The 16,811-nt window shown below is 27.2% G+C and overlaps 2 protein-coding genes across 2 annotated transcripts; one reads left to right on the top strand and one right to left on the bottom strand.

Annotated features, from left to right (window-relative positions):
* Positions 1-5,259: 5,259 nt before the first annotated feature.
* On the top strand, positions 5,260-8,217 carry LOC111033145 (INO80 complex subunit E-like). Its single transcript, XM_022313747.1, is given in 5 exon segments — positions 5,260-5,367; positions 5,455-5,547; positions 5,617-5,801; positions 7,416-7,548; positions 7,806-8,217. Coding segments are annotated over 5 exon segments (645 nt in total). The 5' UTR covers positions 5,260-5,364; the 3' UTR covers positions 8,037-8,217.
* Positions 8,218-9,178: 961 nt separating this feature from the next.
* On the bottom strand, positions 9,179-16,535 carry LOC111033143 (probable ATP-dependent RNA helicase DHX35). Its single transcript, XM_022313744.1, has 11 exons — positions 16,273-16,535; positions 15,004-15,221; positions 14,540-14,719; positions 14,328-14,468; positions 14,083-14,245; positions 13,853-14,012; positions 12,527-12,675; positions 11,368-11,509; positions 10,698-11,293; positions 10,482-10,635; positions 9,179-9,684 (listed from the first exon to the last, which is right to left on the bottom strand). Exons 1-11 carry the CDS (start codon positions 16,298-16,300, stop codon positions 9,567-9,569), a joined length of 2,049 nt encoding a protein of 682 aa, XP_022169436.1. The 5' UTR covers positions 16,301-16,535; the 3' UTR covers positions 9,179-9,566.
* Positions 16,536-16,811: the final 276 nt, after the last annotated feature.

The raw sequence follows: 16,811 nt of genomic DNA, 5'->3' as shown, positions 1-16,811 counted from the left end.
CCCGTTACCGCGTAGGTAGGTATAAGTACCTGGGTATTACCTGTGCCGTCTCAGTGCTGCAAACAGTATACCAACCGACTTAGGTACTTTGGAAAATATGCGCGTATAGGTACGTAAGACACACACCGAAATGCCCAACTCTAATCTCTAATATGTGGTCAGTGTTTAAACACTTCAAATCTTTCGACGGATGCAGAAAAACAAAAATTTGATTTGAAAGAACATATTATAATATTATGGGTAGGCGCCCAATCAATTACAGGACGTATGGTGCTATTGTATTTGGCACAAATGCCTTATTATTATTGGATTATTCTAGCCCCCTACAAATTCAAACAAATGCCAGCCTATGTTTAAGCATATTCATTGAAAGAAAAATAATTGTCGTTTAATGCCTCAAATTATTTTTTATGTAAAGAATAATTTTCCAAATCAAATAAGAAAATTGATTATTATAAACTTGTTCATGAGAAAATTATTTTGAAAATATGTTTATTTTAATCTACATGAATGTATTTTATTTAAACTTTCAAGTTAATGTCTATGATCAAAAATGTATTTATCCTTTTGAATTGTTGATCAATTTATGTATTCAGTTTTAGAAATGTTTTTGTATACTTATATCTAAAAAATTAAACATTTTGAGTTTTTTTCGTGTTTAAATGCATTTTTATTTGTGATTTTTGTAGTTCATACAAATCCGCACTTTAAGAACAACTAAAAACTTAGGTACCTAAAAAAACGGTATACCTACTTATCTTTGTGGCTTTATTACCGTAAAAAATAGACACCTGCAGCATCTGTATAATATAATATAATGGTATAGGCTATTGGTATATATATATATATATATAAATATAAGTACAATACATAATATTATAATATCACATAATAATATAGCATTATAGCTGTTACAATATAGGTAGGTAGTACACACACAAGTACACTACACAGTATAGACTTATATATAGTTATATAGTTCCTACACACAATATTATTTATACAGGCGTACAACATGCGCACATACGTGACATCAGTCGATTCGCCTACTTACTCCTTATTTGGAAGTGGTTAAACCGCGACAGCCGCCAGTCACACACGCACACAACGGCATTGCATAATAATATTATTCTTAAGTCTATTATATTACGGAGGACGACAGTGAAAATATTACGAAAATCGGCTCTACCCGCGATTGACGACCTCGGGTATTATGCGTTGGTAGGTGTAGCCATATTATATATTTAGGTATATCATATTGTATGTACATACCTACTCCTCGTTTCAATACAATAACGCTGCAGCAGACAGTGGTGTCCAAAATATTTAATACTGACGTATTCCACACAAGGAGTAAGCAATAGATATAGCCATATAAGTAGTCAAATATGTATCTTACTGCAAGCATGCACCTATTTTTCTCTCGTTACTCATTGTTATATAGTGCGTGTGTGTGACTACCTAAGTCCTAAGTTATAACTAGATGGGTTATAAAAAGTCACATCAAGTTAATATTAATGAGTATACATGGTATTCATACCTACCTAGATTATTAATTAATAAAAAACATTGGAAACAATGATATGCTGTCTGAGGCCTTCAATATTGTTAGTCTTATAAGTATATATATTTTTGGTTTTTTTTATATAGGTAAGTAGTTACTGTAACTGTATAGGTACGCTTTTGGTTGTATACTTTTACTATATAGGTATGCGCTTATTGAAAAACAAAAAATAAATTATAACTTTTTTCTTATTATTTATGAGTTGTTAATTATCAAAATAAAATAGTGTGATGCAAATACTAAATTCGAATTATTTTGAAGACTCGGACAATAGATTGTGAAGTAAGCATATTCTATAATATAAGTAGTTCAGAAATGTCAAACTACTATTTACATATTAATACATATTTATTAAAAATGGATTTTTGTTTTTTATGCTTACTGTATAGTCCAGAAAGTATTTTTTAAGAGTTACTATGATAACAATGTATCTAAGCGATTTTTGCTTGTGCATTAGATACCTACCGACCTAGACCTAATAACAGAAACTCTAGAGCTGTAAAACATGAAAAAGGAGATTTTAACGCTGGTGTACAAATAATAATAAAATAAAACATTTCGATGTTATAATATAGGCGTAGGTACAACAAAATAGTATTGAAATAATAAACATTATAATATTGTATTATTATTATACTATACTATAAAATATACCTATGTTGAATGTAATCGGGTTCCAGTCTTATAACGTATCAAGCATACCCATAAAATATATTATCAAAAATACAATTTACTGTTGGAAGTGCACTTATTGCTTGGGTGGTTAAGTTAAATAATATGAAAGATGTCACCTTGGACAGAAGAATAATCTAATGTCCAATACAAGTGTTAATATAACATGATGTTTATATACAGACAACTGAATAATAAAAACAAATACATTTTTTGTTTTAGAATAAAACAAAAATCAACACAATACTCACGTCCTTCAGTATCTAATTACAAAAATTATATATATATATAGGTTGTAACTATATCTATAGTCTCATCATCTATCCTATATATTTAGTTCGTTACCTTTGGAACGTATGCATATTGGTTTAAATATTTTGGAATACCTATAATATAGGTACTATTATTGCGGTTATATACCTATTTGTCCTATATCTATAGTTACCTATCAAAAAATGTAGATATCGTACATCAAGTTTTTATGAGTCAAATTAGCCATTAATAATTCTTAATACTTTTTTCCATCACCTACTAAAATCGGCAATTTTTTCAAAAATAAAAAAATTATTTTGCCAGTGAATTAATGAAATAAAAACTGAAGAAGTCTGTCCATAGTATATTGAATAGTAGGTTGTTGGTGTTGAGCGTACCTATACCTAGTCATTGGGTTGGGGTAGGGGGGATAGCCTGAAATGCCCAGCGGTCACTATAATATATGGACATATAGTGTATAGATTCCTAATAGACGCATTGAGAATGTCATGGCAAAAAGTTTCAAGTCCCTACAAATATTATTAATAACAAAACTATACTTTAAAATGACTGAAAAATAGTTTTATTTCTCGTCTTAAAAGTCTTGAAATAAATTATATATTTTGAAATAAATGTTTTCTTTGAGTGTGCGGCAGCGCGTCAGCCGAGTTCAAGAATTATCAGTGTATGTCTCATCCATACCGTGTTGGCGTGTTATTGTACGTTTCATGAAATGGAACTACCGTTTCTCCACTTCACGTAACTACACAATATGGACCTCGTAGATTTGAAGCCAGTTCCTGATATAAAATTCAAATGGATACTGAACTTCTTATCTTTAAGTCCTCTTGAAAGCAATCTGAAGTAGCTAATAAATAATAATTATTAGTGCTAGCAATTTTTGATTACAGTTTAAGTATCCATTTCGCAAAATATAATCCATATTGTGAGAAACCGTGATTCAACTTCGTGAAACGTACAATAACGTGATATGGACGTCGCACAGTATTCAGTATTTACATGAACGACCTAGACTCTTTTTTTCACAGTTATAGGTTTTTGTAGAATTATTATAGGTATACAAAATATTACGACTGCATGCATTTTGTTTGTCTATACATGCCCCTTAAAATGGAATGTTCAGTGCAGATTCGCATGCAGTCGAAATATTAGTGGTCCACTTTTTAACTATGGTATATTCAAGCCATTGAGTCCGAATATTTATACAAATCTCTCACTATTATAATATTGGAGGATTTTATATTTCGCAAGTCAAAATCAAAGTTCAAATGAACAAGAGTAAAAAAAACGATTTGAAATCATAAAAGAACCAACACTGTGTTGTTACTTTTAATATTAGTTAATATTAGTGAATTCGGTATGCGCCTTTTATCAAACTTTAAGTTAAGAACATTACCTGTGTTTCTACGTTAGCTTTTTTAAGATATTTTAATTTTTACATCATTTATAAACATTTTTAAATTGTAATAATTTACACTCTCATAACTTAAAAAATATTTAATTATAATTAAAGAACCAACATAGCCACGTAGAGATATAAGTAATGTTCTGAAGATGACGTTACACCGACATTTATTGTCTTCGTCTCACTAGTGCGTAACATACCATATTTTACTCCCAGAAGATTACCTTTAGGTTCGTTAAATTAAAAATAAGAGTAAATTGACATTTTGTAAAATTTAAAGGTAAAATTATTACATGTCATCTTTTAGGAATTGTATTATATTTTAATTTTAAAGCGAGTTATGAGTATTTTAATATATTTCGTACAAACAATATACACTTGAAACTTTATACAAAGTAGATCTTTATAGCTTAAAACAAATACAACCTAAATATTTTACAACTCAACACTCCTATAAAACTGTTAAGTTTCAAGTATCAATACGAAAGTTGTATCAATACTTCCTATCCATCAGTCGTCACAGAAATATCACAATTTATTCGCAAAATATTTTAGCAATCGTGAAGTTTGGAGTTGTTACACAAAGATCGGCAAATTATAGAATCGGTAAAAGGTGTTTATACAAACTATTAATATTAATAATCACCCGATATTTATTACTAAGCTTACTTTTGAGTTTTTGACACTAAACTCGATAAAGATGCTAGCTGTTGAGAGGCAGGGTGCTTGTTGCTACTTAGTACTTTCTATAGAATAAGAAAAAAATTAAAAATAGAAGGTAAATAATAAAGTTAATAACTAATAAGTAAACACTAAACAGTTATGGAATATGGACATCTTGTTGATATTAATGACGTAAAATGTCTAAAGCCTATTCGATCATAGTCTATAGTTAGATACATTAAAAAACTTAGAAATCTTCGATTTTTGAGCTTAAAATACTAAGAATTTACTTTTTTTGGGATTTTCTTATCAAGATTTATTTTTGTTTTTAAGATCAAAGTGTTGGTGAAATCAGAATTTACTTATCTTCCTCACTTTTTTTTATTGATAATAATCGAAGAATGACTTAATAGAAGGTTTTTGTAGTTTTTTTTTAAAAAAAAGTAAGTAAAATAGGTAATAAAATAAAATAAATTCATTAAAACATTGGCATACAATTACTATCATTTCAAAAAAAAAATTCTCGAAAAGTAAACCATATTGCCTATTGGGGCCTAAAGTTTAAATGAGTATACCGCTGTACAGTATTTTTTTGAAAAATCGACATTCTTAGCGCTCCTGGCGGACATGCTCGTCCTAAATGCCGTCAAATAACGACATACTTTTCGACGCCGAGAGACTACACCCACACTACACCGTCACATTGTTACCTGTTGATAACGCACAGATAACGATTTGTTTATTATTTTTTAATAATTATTAATTTTTATTTATTATTGTTTTAGAAATGGTAAAGTTGTATACATTTTAATATTTTTTATGTTGAATACTGTGTGTTAATCGTCGTATTAATGTTATTTTTATTGTTGCTGCATAGGGTTCGGAGATCCCTATAATGGCTGCCAATGGGGAAGCCAATTTCAAGAAAAAATACAAAGAAATGAAAAGAAAATTGAAACTTTTGGTCTATGTGAGTGTCTTAGACTATCATGTCCTTTCTGTTAACTAATTTATTCATTTGTTTAATTTTGTGTTTAAGGAAAACGAAATGTTTCAAGAGACCCTGAATAGTGCCCAGCGGAAACTCCTGAAGGCGTCACGAGATAAAAGTGTTCTACTGGATAGACTGATAATGTATGAAACCGTAGATCTCAGTAGTAGCGATGATGAACTGACTGAGTCATCGGACTAAGACGATTCTATCAAACTAGAACCTAAAAAGAAGTAACTAATCCACTTTTCTTCCACTACCTATACTGTTTGATTGTATAGAATGATGTACAATAATACACTATGTTTAGAAAAGTACAGATGATTGTTTGATACCTAACAAAGTATGATATGTTTGTACAAGGTGTATATTTTAATTTCTGATCATGAGTCAATAGTCATTCTTATAGTTATCGCCAGACTATAAATAAACATAATTAAAATACATTTAAGATTCCAAATGAAATAGGTTATAGGAAAATCTATTATAATACTTTATAATAAAAGAATAATCTTACTTATCAGTCATCAGTATTTCTATCAAACATTTTAAAAATATTAGCTATTTTATTTTTATCAACCTTAAAGTAATAAAACTAGACCAGCGGTTCCCAACCTTTTTAGCTGTGTAGACCACCAATTTTGTAAACAAGAACTTTGAGGCCCACAAATAGCTCACCTATATATACAAATGCATAAATATATATATATAATATATATGTATATAAAAACGTCAGTTGTTAGAACCAAAAATAATTAAAAAATCGACTGTTTATCATGAAAAACATTTTATTAAACTTCACCACAATCTAAACAATTTAATGTGATTTTTGATATTGCTTGTCCTTCATGAGAGAGTCAATATCGGGATGAAAATTGAATGGTTTTACAATTAAATCACTTTCAACATTCAGTTGATTCCTATATTTAGCATTAATTAATAATTTGACACCAATCTGACACTGCAGAGTGTAGATAATATTGATAAATATATTATAACCAGAAATTTTATAATATGTAATATTAAAAATTATATATTTATATGGTTCACGGCCCAGTACCAAGCTGCTCGAGGCCCACAAGTGGGCCGCGGCCCATGGGTTGGGAACCGCTGAACTAGACCATTAAACCAACACTATTGTTTGGTGGTGTACATTAAGAGTTAATATGAAATTTATAAATGAGTACTGCATGCTAATATCTATGTTGTAGCATTAGTTTTTAATTTTAGAGCACAGTGGATATTTGAATAATTTTTTATTATGAATGTGTTCAGCTTTTAAATATTAAAATATAGAAAAAAACACTCAACAATATAACAAAGATAATTTACTCATCTATACATTTGATACCTTATTCGTATTTTTTGGTATGGAAATAATCAATCTATGTATAACATTTTTGTATAATAATCTTTATGATGTGTAGTAATTTAAATTTGGTCTTTAGAAGAGTAGCTGCCCAATATGTGGCTCAAGAGTTAGGTAATACTTAAGCACTATTTTCTTTGTTGGAATTTTGGGAGGATTGCAGATATGATTAAATCAACTCTAATATTGACCCAAAGTTCATTTTAGTTTTAAGAAATGTAATTTTGGTATAGTGAGAGATAACAAATCAATATTTAGTGACCCATTTAGTTATAACAATTATAACTTGGAAATAAAATCTTCACATTTTTACTTAACTTTTAAAAATTAAAATTAAGTTGCTTTATGTATTTTTCTAGTCAAAAAATAAAATAAGTATTTTTAGGTATAAATGTATAATACATTTTCAATAAATCAATATTTTATAAATTAAAAACAATGTCAGGGAACGTTTCTAATTTATTTATATGTATTGTAGGCGAAAAGACTTACCAGCTAACAATTTTTCTAGTGGAACTAGTAAACAGTCTATCAGTCCCCAAAGAAATACTCCAAATCCTACTAAAAAACGAAAATCTTCTACTCAAATAGCTTCTAAGTTGGCACCAATGGTAAGTCATTCTATTTATTGGCAATTTAAAGCTTGTGCTATTGTCAGGAAAGATGGACAGTACATTTTATAAGATTTTGATTAACCTTTTAGCTTAAAACTACCTCGATTTTCATATTTTTCTTCACATATGTAACGGCATGTAATCTTTAGGATTTAACTACTTTTTTTATATTTCACAATTGTTTACTTGAAACCTTTATATTTTGTGATAAGTTATTGCGAAAACTATGAGTAAAATAAAAATTTATTTTTCAGCCACTTCAATCAAATGAACCTCATTCGAACAGTGTATTATCAACAGCTGAAAGCAGTAAAACAATGGCTGAACCAAATTCAGGGAACAATTTTAGTCAAAACAGTTCAGCAACAGACATGTTTAATGACACTTTTTCAGTAAAAAGTGATTCAAACAGTATGTGTGACGTAGACACATCGCCTAACAATATTACTAAGGACATAATAAGCGTCGACAGTATGGAAAAATAATTTGCCCAACAAATTCATTTTTTCGTGAACTATATTGCAATGTTTAATATTGTACATTACATTTGTAACAACATGTGTATGTAGGTTGTATAAAATAAATGTGATTTTCAAATGTATAGCATTTGAAAAATGTTGTTTTATTTTCAGTCTGTCTACCATTGTAAAATCACAACAATTTTTACTCTGTGTAAATTATTCTGAGATCACTTAAACTTACCATAAAATGTAATTTAATACATAAGAATTGTTATGTATAATATGTAAATCTGCACAACAGATTCAAAATAGTGTTCAGGCTTTATAGACATTATACTTTATGATAATAGATAGAATAAGTATAATAGAGGAAAAGTTTTTGTTGAATACATGTAAGAATTCCCTTTTTTCCTTAATATATTTTTTTTTGTTTTTCGCAACGATTAAGAAAATTATTTAACATTTTTTACTTTTGACCTCAACAAGGTACAAGATCAAATTTTTACTGCCCCAAAAGTTGATAAGATACAAATAATAAAAGAATAAATTAAAAATAACAAACATCTTAGTAAAATTAATACATGCATTGTTTCCCTTTAGATCCATTGATCTAAATTATGTCAATTATTTTAAATGGTCAACATTAATTTATTATTAGTTCAAAGTTTTACACTACATAAAAACCATATAATATTACCTACCTAACTAATTACAACTTAATAGTATATACCCACCAATATCAAGCAATACATTTAGTTCTTAAATTACTATTAGTCAACCAATTTCAATGAGTTATAAATAGACAATTTCAACAAATTATTATGAATAATTCATATTAAATAATTTAAAATTTAAAATTTAAGTAATTGATAATTACAAAATCCATTATGAACAACTTTATGTGAAAAATATTGCAGAATTACAGAGTAACCAAATTGTTATCATAATTAAACAAAAACTATAGTCATATGAGTACTTTGTGTACAATTTGCCAATATTCAGTGCATGACCTAATCCAGTTTATAATTTTAAAGTATAGAATACATCATTTGATTTGTAAGAACCAGATAATCCATCAATCGTTAAAACTAAACATATTATGATATCATGATATTTTCAGTTAATTGTTAGTTTTATCTTAAGTTAATGGTATAAATTTAAACAAATAAATGATTAGTTTTTTATTTTTCGGGCATTTTATTTAAAAGATCAGTTAACAAATATGTGTGTCAACTAAAATTCATGTAGTCTTTATATTCAGTCTGTTAAAATCTCAATATTAATACTCTAATGTCTAATAAAATCTTAAAGTAGTAATAATACTTAAAAGTTAAAAGAAAATAATGTAAATTAATTAGAAAAAATACATTTTATCATAAAAATCATACTAATAAACCATATAAAATGTATAATTTTAAATCATTTGTTATTATAATTAATAAACATGATATATATTCACAAAATTGATATAGTTAAAGAAAATATTTAATTTAAATTACTTAAATTTACCTATTAACTAATAAAAATGTCACTATTATCAAATAATATTCTATTTTATAATGTTGGCGTAGAAAAATAATGAGGAGCTACTTCTAATAATAACGATGGTGTTATTTCAACTAAATTTTTTATGTAAGTTTTTGTAGTTTCCAGAAGTTCATCATACAGGACCCTAAAAAAAAAAAAACACATAATTAATAATTATTTTATTTGCATAACTGAAAAAATACTTCAGAAATGATATTATGATTATAAGCTAAATAGATTAGAATACTAATAATACTTAAATATGGTTTAAAATATAAACTCTAAGTATATTATATTTTAGGTTTCATAAAAATCTTAATTTTTATTTGATTTAATATTGTATAAGCACATCATAAGTTAAATATCTGCTTGCTTCAAAACACTCATTTGATGATTAAAACAAAAATTAATAATAGTCAATATATATCTATTGATACTATTTGTAAGGACGTCACTATTAAATATTTCAACTATACAATTTAATGTTATGATTAAAAGAAAATAGTAAGTACTTATGAATAAGTAATATTGTAACGCTTGGTTTTTAATTTAACTAAATAATTGTACTTAAGAGTATATGAGTTATTACTTATTAGTTATTACCCATTATAATAAACAGAACTCATTTCAGTAATACTGAAGTTAAAATGCTTTTTTAGAACATTGATGTGAGAATAAACATTTAACATTAACAAAAAGTTAACTAGTTTAAATAGACAATCTAATAATAGAATAAAGAAATTATAGAATACTGAATAATGATATCACAAAGACATTTTCACAATATTCCATATATTGAACAGCGAAATTATTTTTATCTGTACAAACCATGTAACAATTTGACATGCCTACTACAAGTTTCAACCTATTTTTTGTAATGTGTATTCTCTTTAAATGTAAATTTAAACAATTTTCTAAAATAAAACATGACATATAGTTTACCATTGTGGTTGATTTACATAATTCAGAACAGACTTAGGATGAAAATAAAGATCTTCATCAAGACCAACTGATCTATATACTCCAGTATAATGTAAATAAGCAGCATTTTTAAAAAGTCCGGATGCAATGCTCTTTATAATAATTCGTGTATTTCCTATAACATAAAAAAAAAATTATTTATTATTATAAAAATTTGTTTAAAAAAAATACATTCACCTTTACAAGATTTAAGTGGAATTTTTGATGTCCTCATTAAATCTATTAAATGTGAACGGATTTTACGTGCTTTGCATAATCCATTATAATTTATAAAAAATCGATGACACCATGGTTGACTATATTGATTTTTTTCAAATCCATTGTAAATATTTAATAAAGTAAGTAAATCTCCCTCGGCAACTTCAAAATTCCTATGTTGTATTTTAGCTTTTTGTATTGTAGCTCCATACTTTGGACGTACAAATGCATCTTGAAGTTGAAGCATAGCTAATATAGATATAATTTCTGAAGAACAACCCATTTCAGCAGACTTCAATAATATTCTTGAATGTTTTGCTGGTAATGGTAATTCAGCCATAATAGTTCCAAATGAATCTGTTAGATTCCCAATGTTGTCAATTGCTTCTAAAGCTTTTAACATTTCCATAGCATATAGAAGATTTTTAGCTGGGGGTGGACTTAGGAAAGGAAATCTTAAAACATTATTAATATAAATGCCTTTAAGCTGCAAAGTTACATCAGTTAAATCAGATCTCATCATTTCCGGAGGAGTGGCGTTTATCAAATTTTGATAGGCTTCTTTAGTGTATAATCTAAAAAGTAATGTATATAAGAAAATTAATATGAGATAGCATTTACTGTTTAAATATTATAAATTGTCATGTACCTATATACTTTACCAGGTCGTTCTCTTCCTGCACGGCCAGCTCTTTGAACTGCTGAAGCTTTTGATATAGGAACAGTTATTAATGAATCAGCACCAAACTTAGAATTAAACCACTTTAGTTTAACAAATCCACAATCAATAACTATAAATACAAGACATTAGTGAAGTTAGTGATAATAATAATTACATAAATATTTAAATTTGATTTATCATTGCTGTAATATAACAAAACATAACAATAGTGTTACAATGGCAGTAGGTACTTCCTCAATAAATATAAAAATATGATGATATGCAACTTATAAATTGTACAGAGTGTCAGAGTATCATGCATAATTTATGTATATTACAAACTCAACAATAAATTAAACTATAGGAATGTTTAGACTTTCAATAAATATTTTTAGGTAATAACCTAAAACTTTCAATTTATTTAAATTTACATATAAATTATTACCATCCATCAATTCAAAGATAAAATTACATAATTTTGGTCTAATAATAATGAATTCGAAGAAAATAAATATCATTTTCAATAATATTTAATATGGGGAAGTTATGACCTAATTAAGAGAGTTAATGGCATTCATGTCTCATGTGTATACAAGGTATTATTTACCAAGCATAGCAGTGCCTACCCCTTTTTTATTTTTTAATAATGCAGTTATTCGAAAACTGATGTTTAACATTTTTAAATACAATTAGACCATTTTAATTTTAAATTCCTATAATATTTTTGTACTACTTAAAGAGTATCCCGTGGAGACACAAAATTATGTTTTTCTAATGAGGGCAAAATTTGAAAATATGGTCTTGAGTATATTTAAAATTCAATAAAATGAATTTAAATTCTTCAGGATTATATAAAAATTATTATGGACTAATGTATTATATTAATCTACCTTAAATACATACATCTAACTTATTCTATAGTTTTCCAAGAAATCTTTTTTTAAATTGTAAATATTTATTTAAATTTATATATCAATAACTTCTTATTACTTAATTTATATTTGTTAAATTTAATTATCTTCTAAGAAGATTTTTCAGAACTGGTTTGATTGGATAAGTTTATACTATTATATTATATATTTATACACTTATACCTATACACTATAATTGCACAATATTTTTGATATATTTAAAATGTTGAATTTACCATAAACAATTCCAGAAATTGTAACCGATGTCTCTGCAACATTAGTTGAAAAAACTACTTTTCTGTATCCTCTAGGTGCTGGACGAAAGGCTTTGAGTTGTTCGTCATTAGTTAAGGTACCGTGCATAGGAATAGGAAGAAGTTTAATTCTGTGAAAAATAAAAAAATATTAAAGATTAAAATACAAAAAAACATAATTTGAATATAGGACTATTTCAAACTCAGTTATTAGTTATAACTTATAAATATAATATGTGAGTATAGTTTAAAGAAATAGAAGTATAACTAAATGAACAAATGCAAATTAATAACATTTGATAAGAGCCTATATTTAATAAATAATAATTTACTTATTAATGGTTTGGTAAACATAAAATGTTGTTAAAAATTTGGAGCTTCAGTATTAGGCATTATTTCTCAACTGACCTAACATCTAAAGTATAGAAAAATTAACTCGATCACTTTGACTAAGAAGATCACGTTTTTTTATATATATAATTAACCGAGTATTAACTAACCAATCAATAATTCATGTATTTTGGTTTGTAGGAGTAATATTTCTCATTAGAATTAGAATAACATTAACAACACTTATGTACCTTTTTAATTTAACCTAATCAAACAGAAATGAAATAACAAAAACAAAATGATATGTGGACTTAGAAATCGTTATTAATAGTTATATTATACTTAAAATAAAAAATATATTATGTTTCAAATAATTTATACCCAACAATAATTTTAAAAATAAGTAAAAATTTATTTCAAATGTAAAAACTTTTCTAATAAGAATAGTAAATTTAAAATTCTTAAATATTAAAATTAAAATACTAATAAAGTTATAAATAACTAAGGTAAATATAATAAGAGGTCGCTACACATGCATTTGTTGTCTGTGTCTTACACATGAACAACTTATCAAATTTTCTTTCATTAGTTTCAATAGTGTATTGTTAGTTTTGATATTGGAGCATTATATTCACTTATTATCAAACTTTTAGGTAAGAACATTATCTTTACTGAAGTGTCTGCGATTTTATCGATATTTTAATTTCCACGCAAGATATAGGTATGTGAAATAACACCAACTAAAAATGCTTATATACCTCTAGAAAATTAAAAAAGGGAATACAATTTCTGAATCTTAAACACAGATAATGTTCTTACCTAAAAGTTAGATCATAGGTCAATTCACTTTAATATCAAAACTAAGAACACACTATTGAAACTAGTAAAAGAAAATTTGCTATGTTATACATTTTTAAGATAGAGACAACAAACGCATGGGTAGCGTTTTCTTAATAATAAGTTAAAATATATAAGTACTTTTCATTAGCATTCTTAATATTGTAATCATCCAATGTGTTAACTGCTTGCATGATTTCTTCTTTCCCTGTTAAAAACACCAAAATATCACCTGGTGAGCCACCTTGTTGAATTTTCAATACTGTATTAATTGATTCATCTATATAATTTGGTGTTGGGTCTAAAAAAAAACCAATTTATTACAATTTATCAGGTACCAAAATAGAATGTTATATGTTCAAAAATATCACCTTTTATATAATAGATTTTTGTAGGGTAGGATCTTCCTTCAATACCCAAAACAGTTGCAGTATCATTAGCAGGGTCATTGCTTTGATTTAAATTAAAATACGATTTAAGTTGTGAAGAATCCAAAGTGGCTGATAGTATTATGAGTCTTAAAGTTGGTCGTTTCTGAAATTAATATTTAAACAAATGTGTATAGCAAAATAATAAATAATTACAATTAAAAAATTAGATTTAAATGTATACAAACTTTCAAAACTTTTTTAATTAGTCCCATTAAAATATCAGTCATCAAACTTCTTTCATGTATTTCATCTAATATTATAACAGAATAATTAACTAATAAAGGATTGCTCATCATCTCATTCAAAAGAATACCTTCAGTGATATACTATTCATAAAATAATTTGTGTTAATATGTAAGCAAAATATAATTAATATCATAAGACATGAAAAACTTACTTTAATTTTTGTACTTGGTTGACTACAGTTATCAAATCTAACTGAATAGCCTACTAGTTGACCCAGATTAGTTTTTTGTTCTTGTGCTACTCGAGTAGCTAATGTTATGGCACTTATTTTCCGGGGCTCAGTAATTACAATTGATTTGTCACATTGACATAATCCACTATCTAAAAGCATCTGTAAATAATTTTATATTGATAAAATACGGAAAAAAACTAACATTAATTACATAATTCATGAAATGAATTCTTTTAAAAAAAGGTATTTGAAAAAAGAATACAGTAACTAAGAAAGAGTTTTTAGTAAAAGAAATTATATTATAAAATGATTATTATTATTTTTAATTTTATTAAATAAATCAACAATTAGTACAAATTTATGATTGTTTTAAAAATATGATATCCAAACATTAGAGTAAAAATTATATATTTGTTTATTTGAGTAAATAAAATTAAACATACTTGAGACACCTGAGTACTTTTTCCACTTCCTGTAGATCCGACTAATATTAATGTTTGAAACTTTTCACAAAGATACAAAACTTCATTTCGATATTTGGTTATAGGTAATTTATTTCTTTGGCTTTGTAAATCCAATGACATGTATGGATTATAAACAAATGAGGAAGATATAGCAGATTCGAAGTTGGAATCTTCTTCTCCATATCCTGGTTTTTCATCTGTAATAAAAAATGTTAATATAAAAATGAACACAAATTAATAATAAGAGAAACAATTAAAAAGTAAGCAGCATTGGATTGTGCTATGTACTGACGTCCCACCATATACGTAAATACTTAAGATCGGCAGGGGAACACATGAGATTGTTCACACTAGAATGTGATTGAATCCGGGAAAGCGCCTTGACATAATTAGGATAATAACTAAAGTCATTGTGTGAGTAATTCTGAGAACTCGACAAACGAAATTGCGTTGCGAAAGACATATGGAGATAAAAAAACTAGAAACATTGCCGCGTATCAAATTATAATGAATGTAATATAATATTGTTCTATTATAATAAATATCCATTAAATAATATAATACAAGATATCGACATCGACAACCGCGTAGGAAGGGACCGTTTCCTGGAACTTGTACGCACACGTGCAATAGTAAACGGGGTCAGAGCTATCTTATCCATAGAAGAGGAGTGTAGATTAGGCCTATAAAATAGGGACCCAGCCACCCGATATTCAAACGTGATTTACTAGAGCCAGAACAAGCACCTTTGCGCCAGTCGACTCTCTGATAAATTTCAGTGTTATAAAATATTCTATCAGTTATACATGTCAAATAAAGTCTATATTCATAATATTCAAAATGAACTTAGGAATTATTTACACCTTGTCATCTTTCATCTTGTACGCCACAATCTGTAGGCTGCACCACTACAATTACAAAGAAATTTCCTACTCAAATTGTTCCACAATACTGTTTAAGCTTTTCTTTCAAGTTACTAGTCACAAATTCTACTTGAACAGTGATTTCATTAGTAATTAATTAATAATTATGGCTGCTGCTATTTTCAAGTTGTCTACATTTGATATTCATGCAGTGATTAGTTTTTTATTGTTGAAAATTAATCAGCTAAATCTTAAAATTGAGATAACGATAATGGAAAACAGGGAATTATGGTTTTTCACAAAAACGCAACTCTACATTTAGCTAACCAAAATAGTAAACCTCATGTTGAAATCAGAGCAACTAAATAATAAATAGAAAACTTACCAGGATTTTTAAATCGAAAACTACTCATTTTTGATTTATCCCTAGGCGGGTAGCAACAACATAGGATCGATGTTCAAATAAACTGTTGTATGATTTGAACTTGCAATTAATGTGTTCGAAGCAATCGAACAGTCTTTCGAATGTACAAAAGCAAAATCAATAAATATGCCTGATCAATTGAAAATAATATAGCAGTAACTACTTAGGTAATTATTACGTATCGTTTTCAAAACTCTCCGTATTTCAGATTTATAGTTATCAGTTTATCACATATATCATGCGTTAACAGGCTGGAGCTGATGCGTGTAAACAATAATTTATAATTTAGGCATTTGGTTAAGTACTTCCTCGGTCGTTAAGTCCCTCATGGACAGTGTTCCACCAGTCCTACCTATAGTCTGTATAGACTACGAGTACAAAATTACCATACCTACACAATATGAAGGAATGTTGGTGGGCGCCTACCGTTTATTATACTTTTATTACATAATAATTCTAATGCTAATTAATGCAGTCCCTCAATACCGCTACACATAGTA

Source organism: Myzus persicae, unplaced genomic scaffold (assembly GCF_001856785.1).
Source record: "Myzus persicae strain clone G006 unplaced genomic scaffold, MPER_G0061.0, whole genome shotgun sequence".
Lineage (NCBI taxonomy): Eukaryota > Metazoa > Arthropoda > Insecta > Hemiptera > Aphididae > Myzus > Myzus persicae.
This window is presented reverse-complemented; position numbering and strand designations above follow the sequence as displayed.

Bases quoted from the DNA above. Each gene is read 5' to 3' on its own strand.
- LOC111033143 (XM_022313744.1), bottom strand. From the start codon at position 16,300: ATGAGTAGTTTTCGATTTAAAAATCCTG. The intron at 14,013-14,082 runs GTGATATTTTTG...GTTTTTTTTTAG, and splicing joins AAAAATCTATTATATAAAAG to ACCCAACACCAAATTATATA. The intron at 12,676-13,852 runs GTACTTATATAT...TATTTTTCACAG, and splicing joins ATTAAGAATGCTAATGAAAA to AATTAAACTTCTTCCTATTC.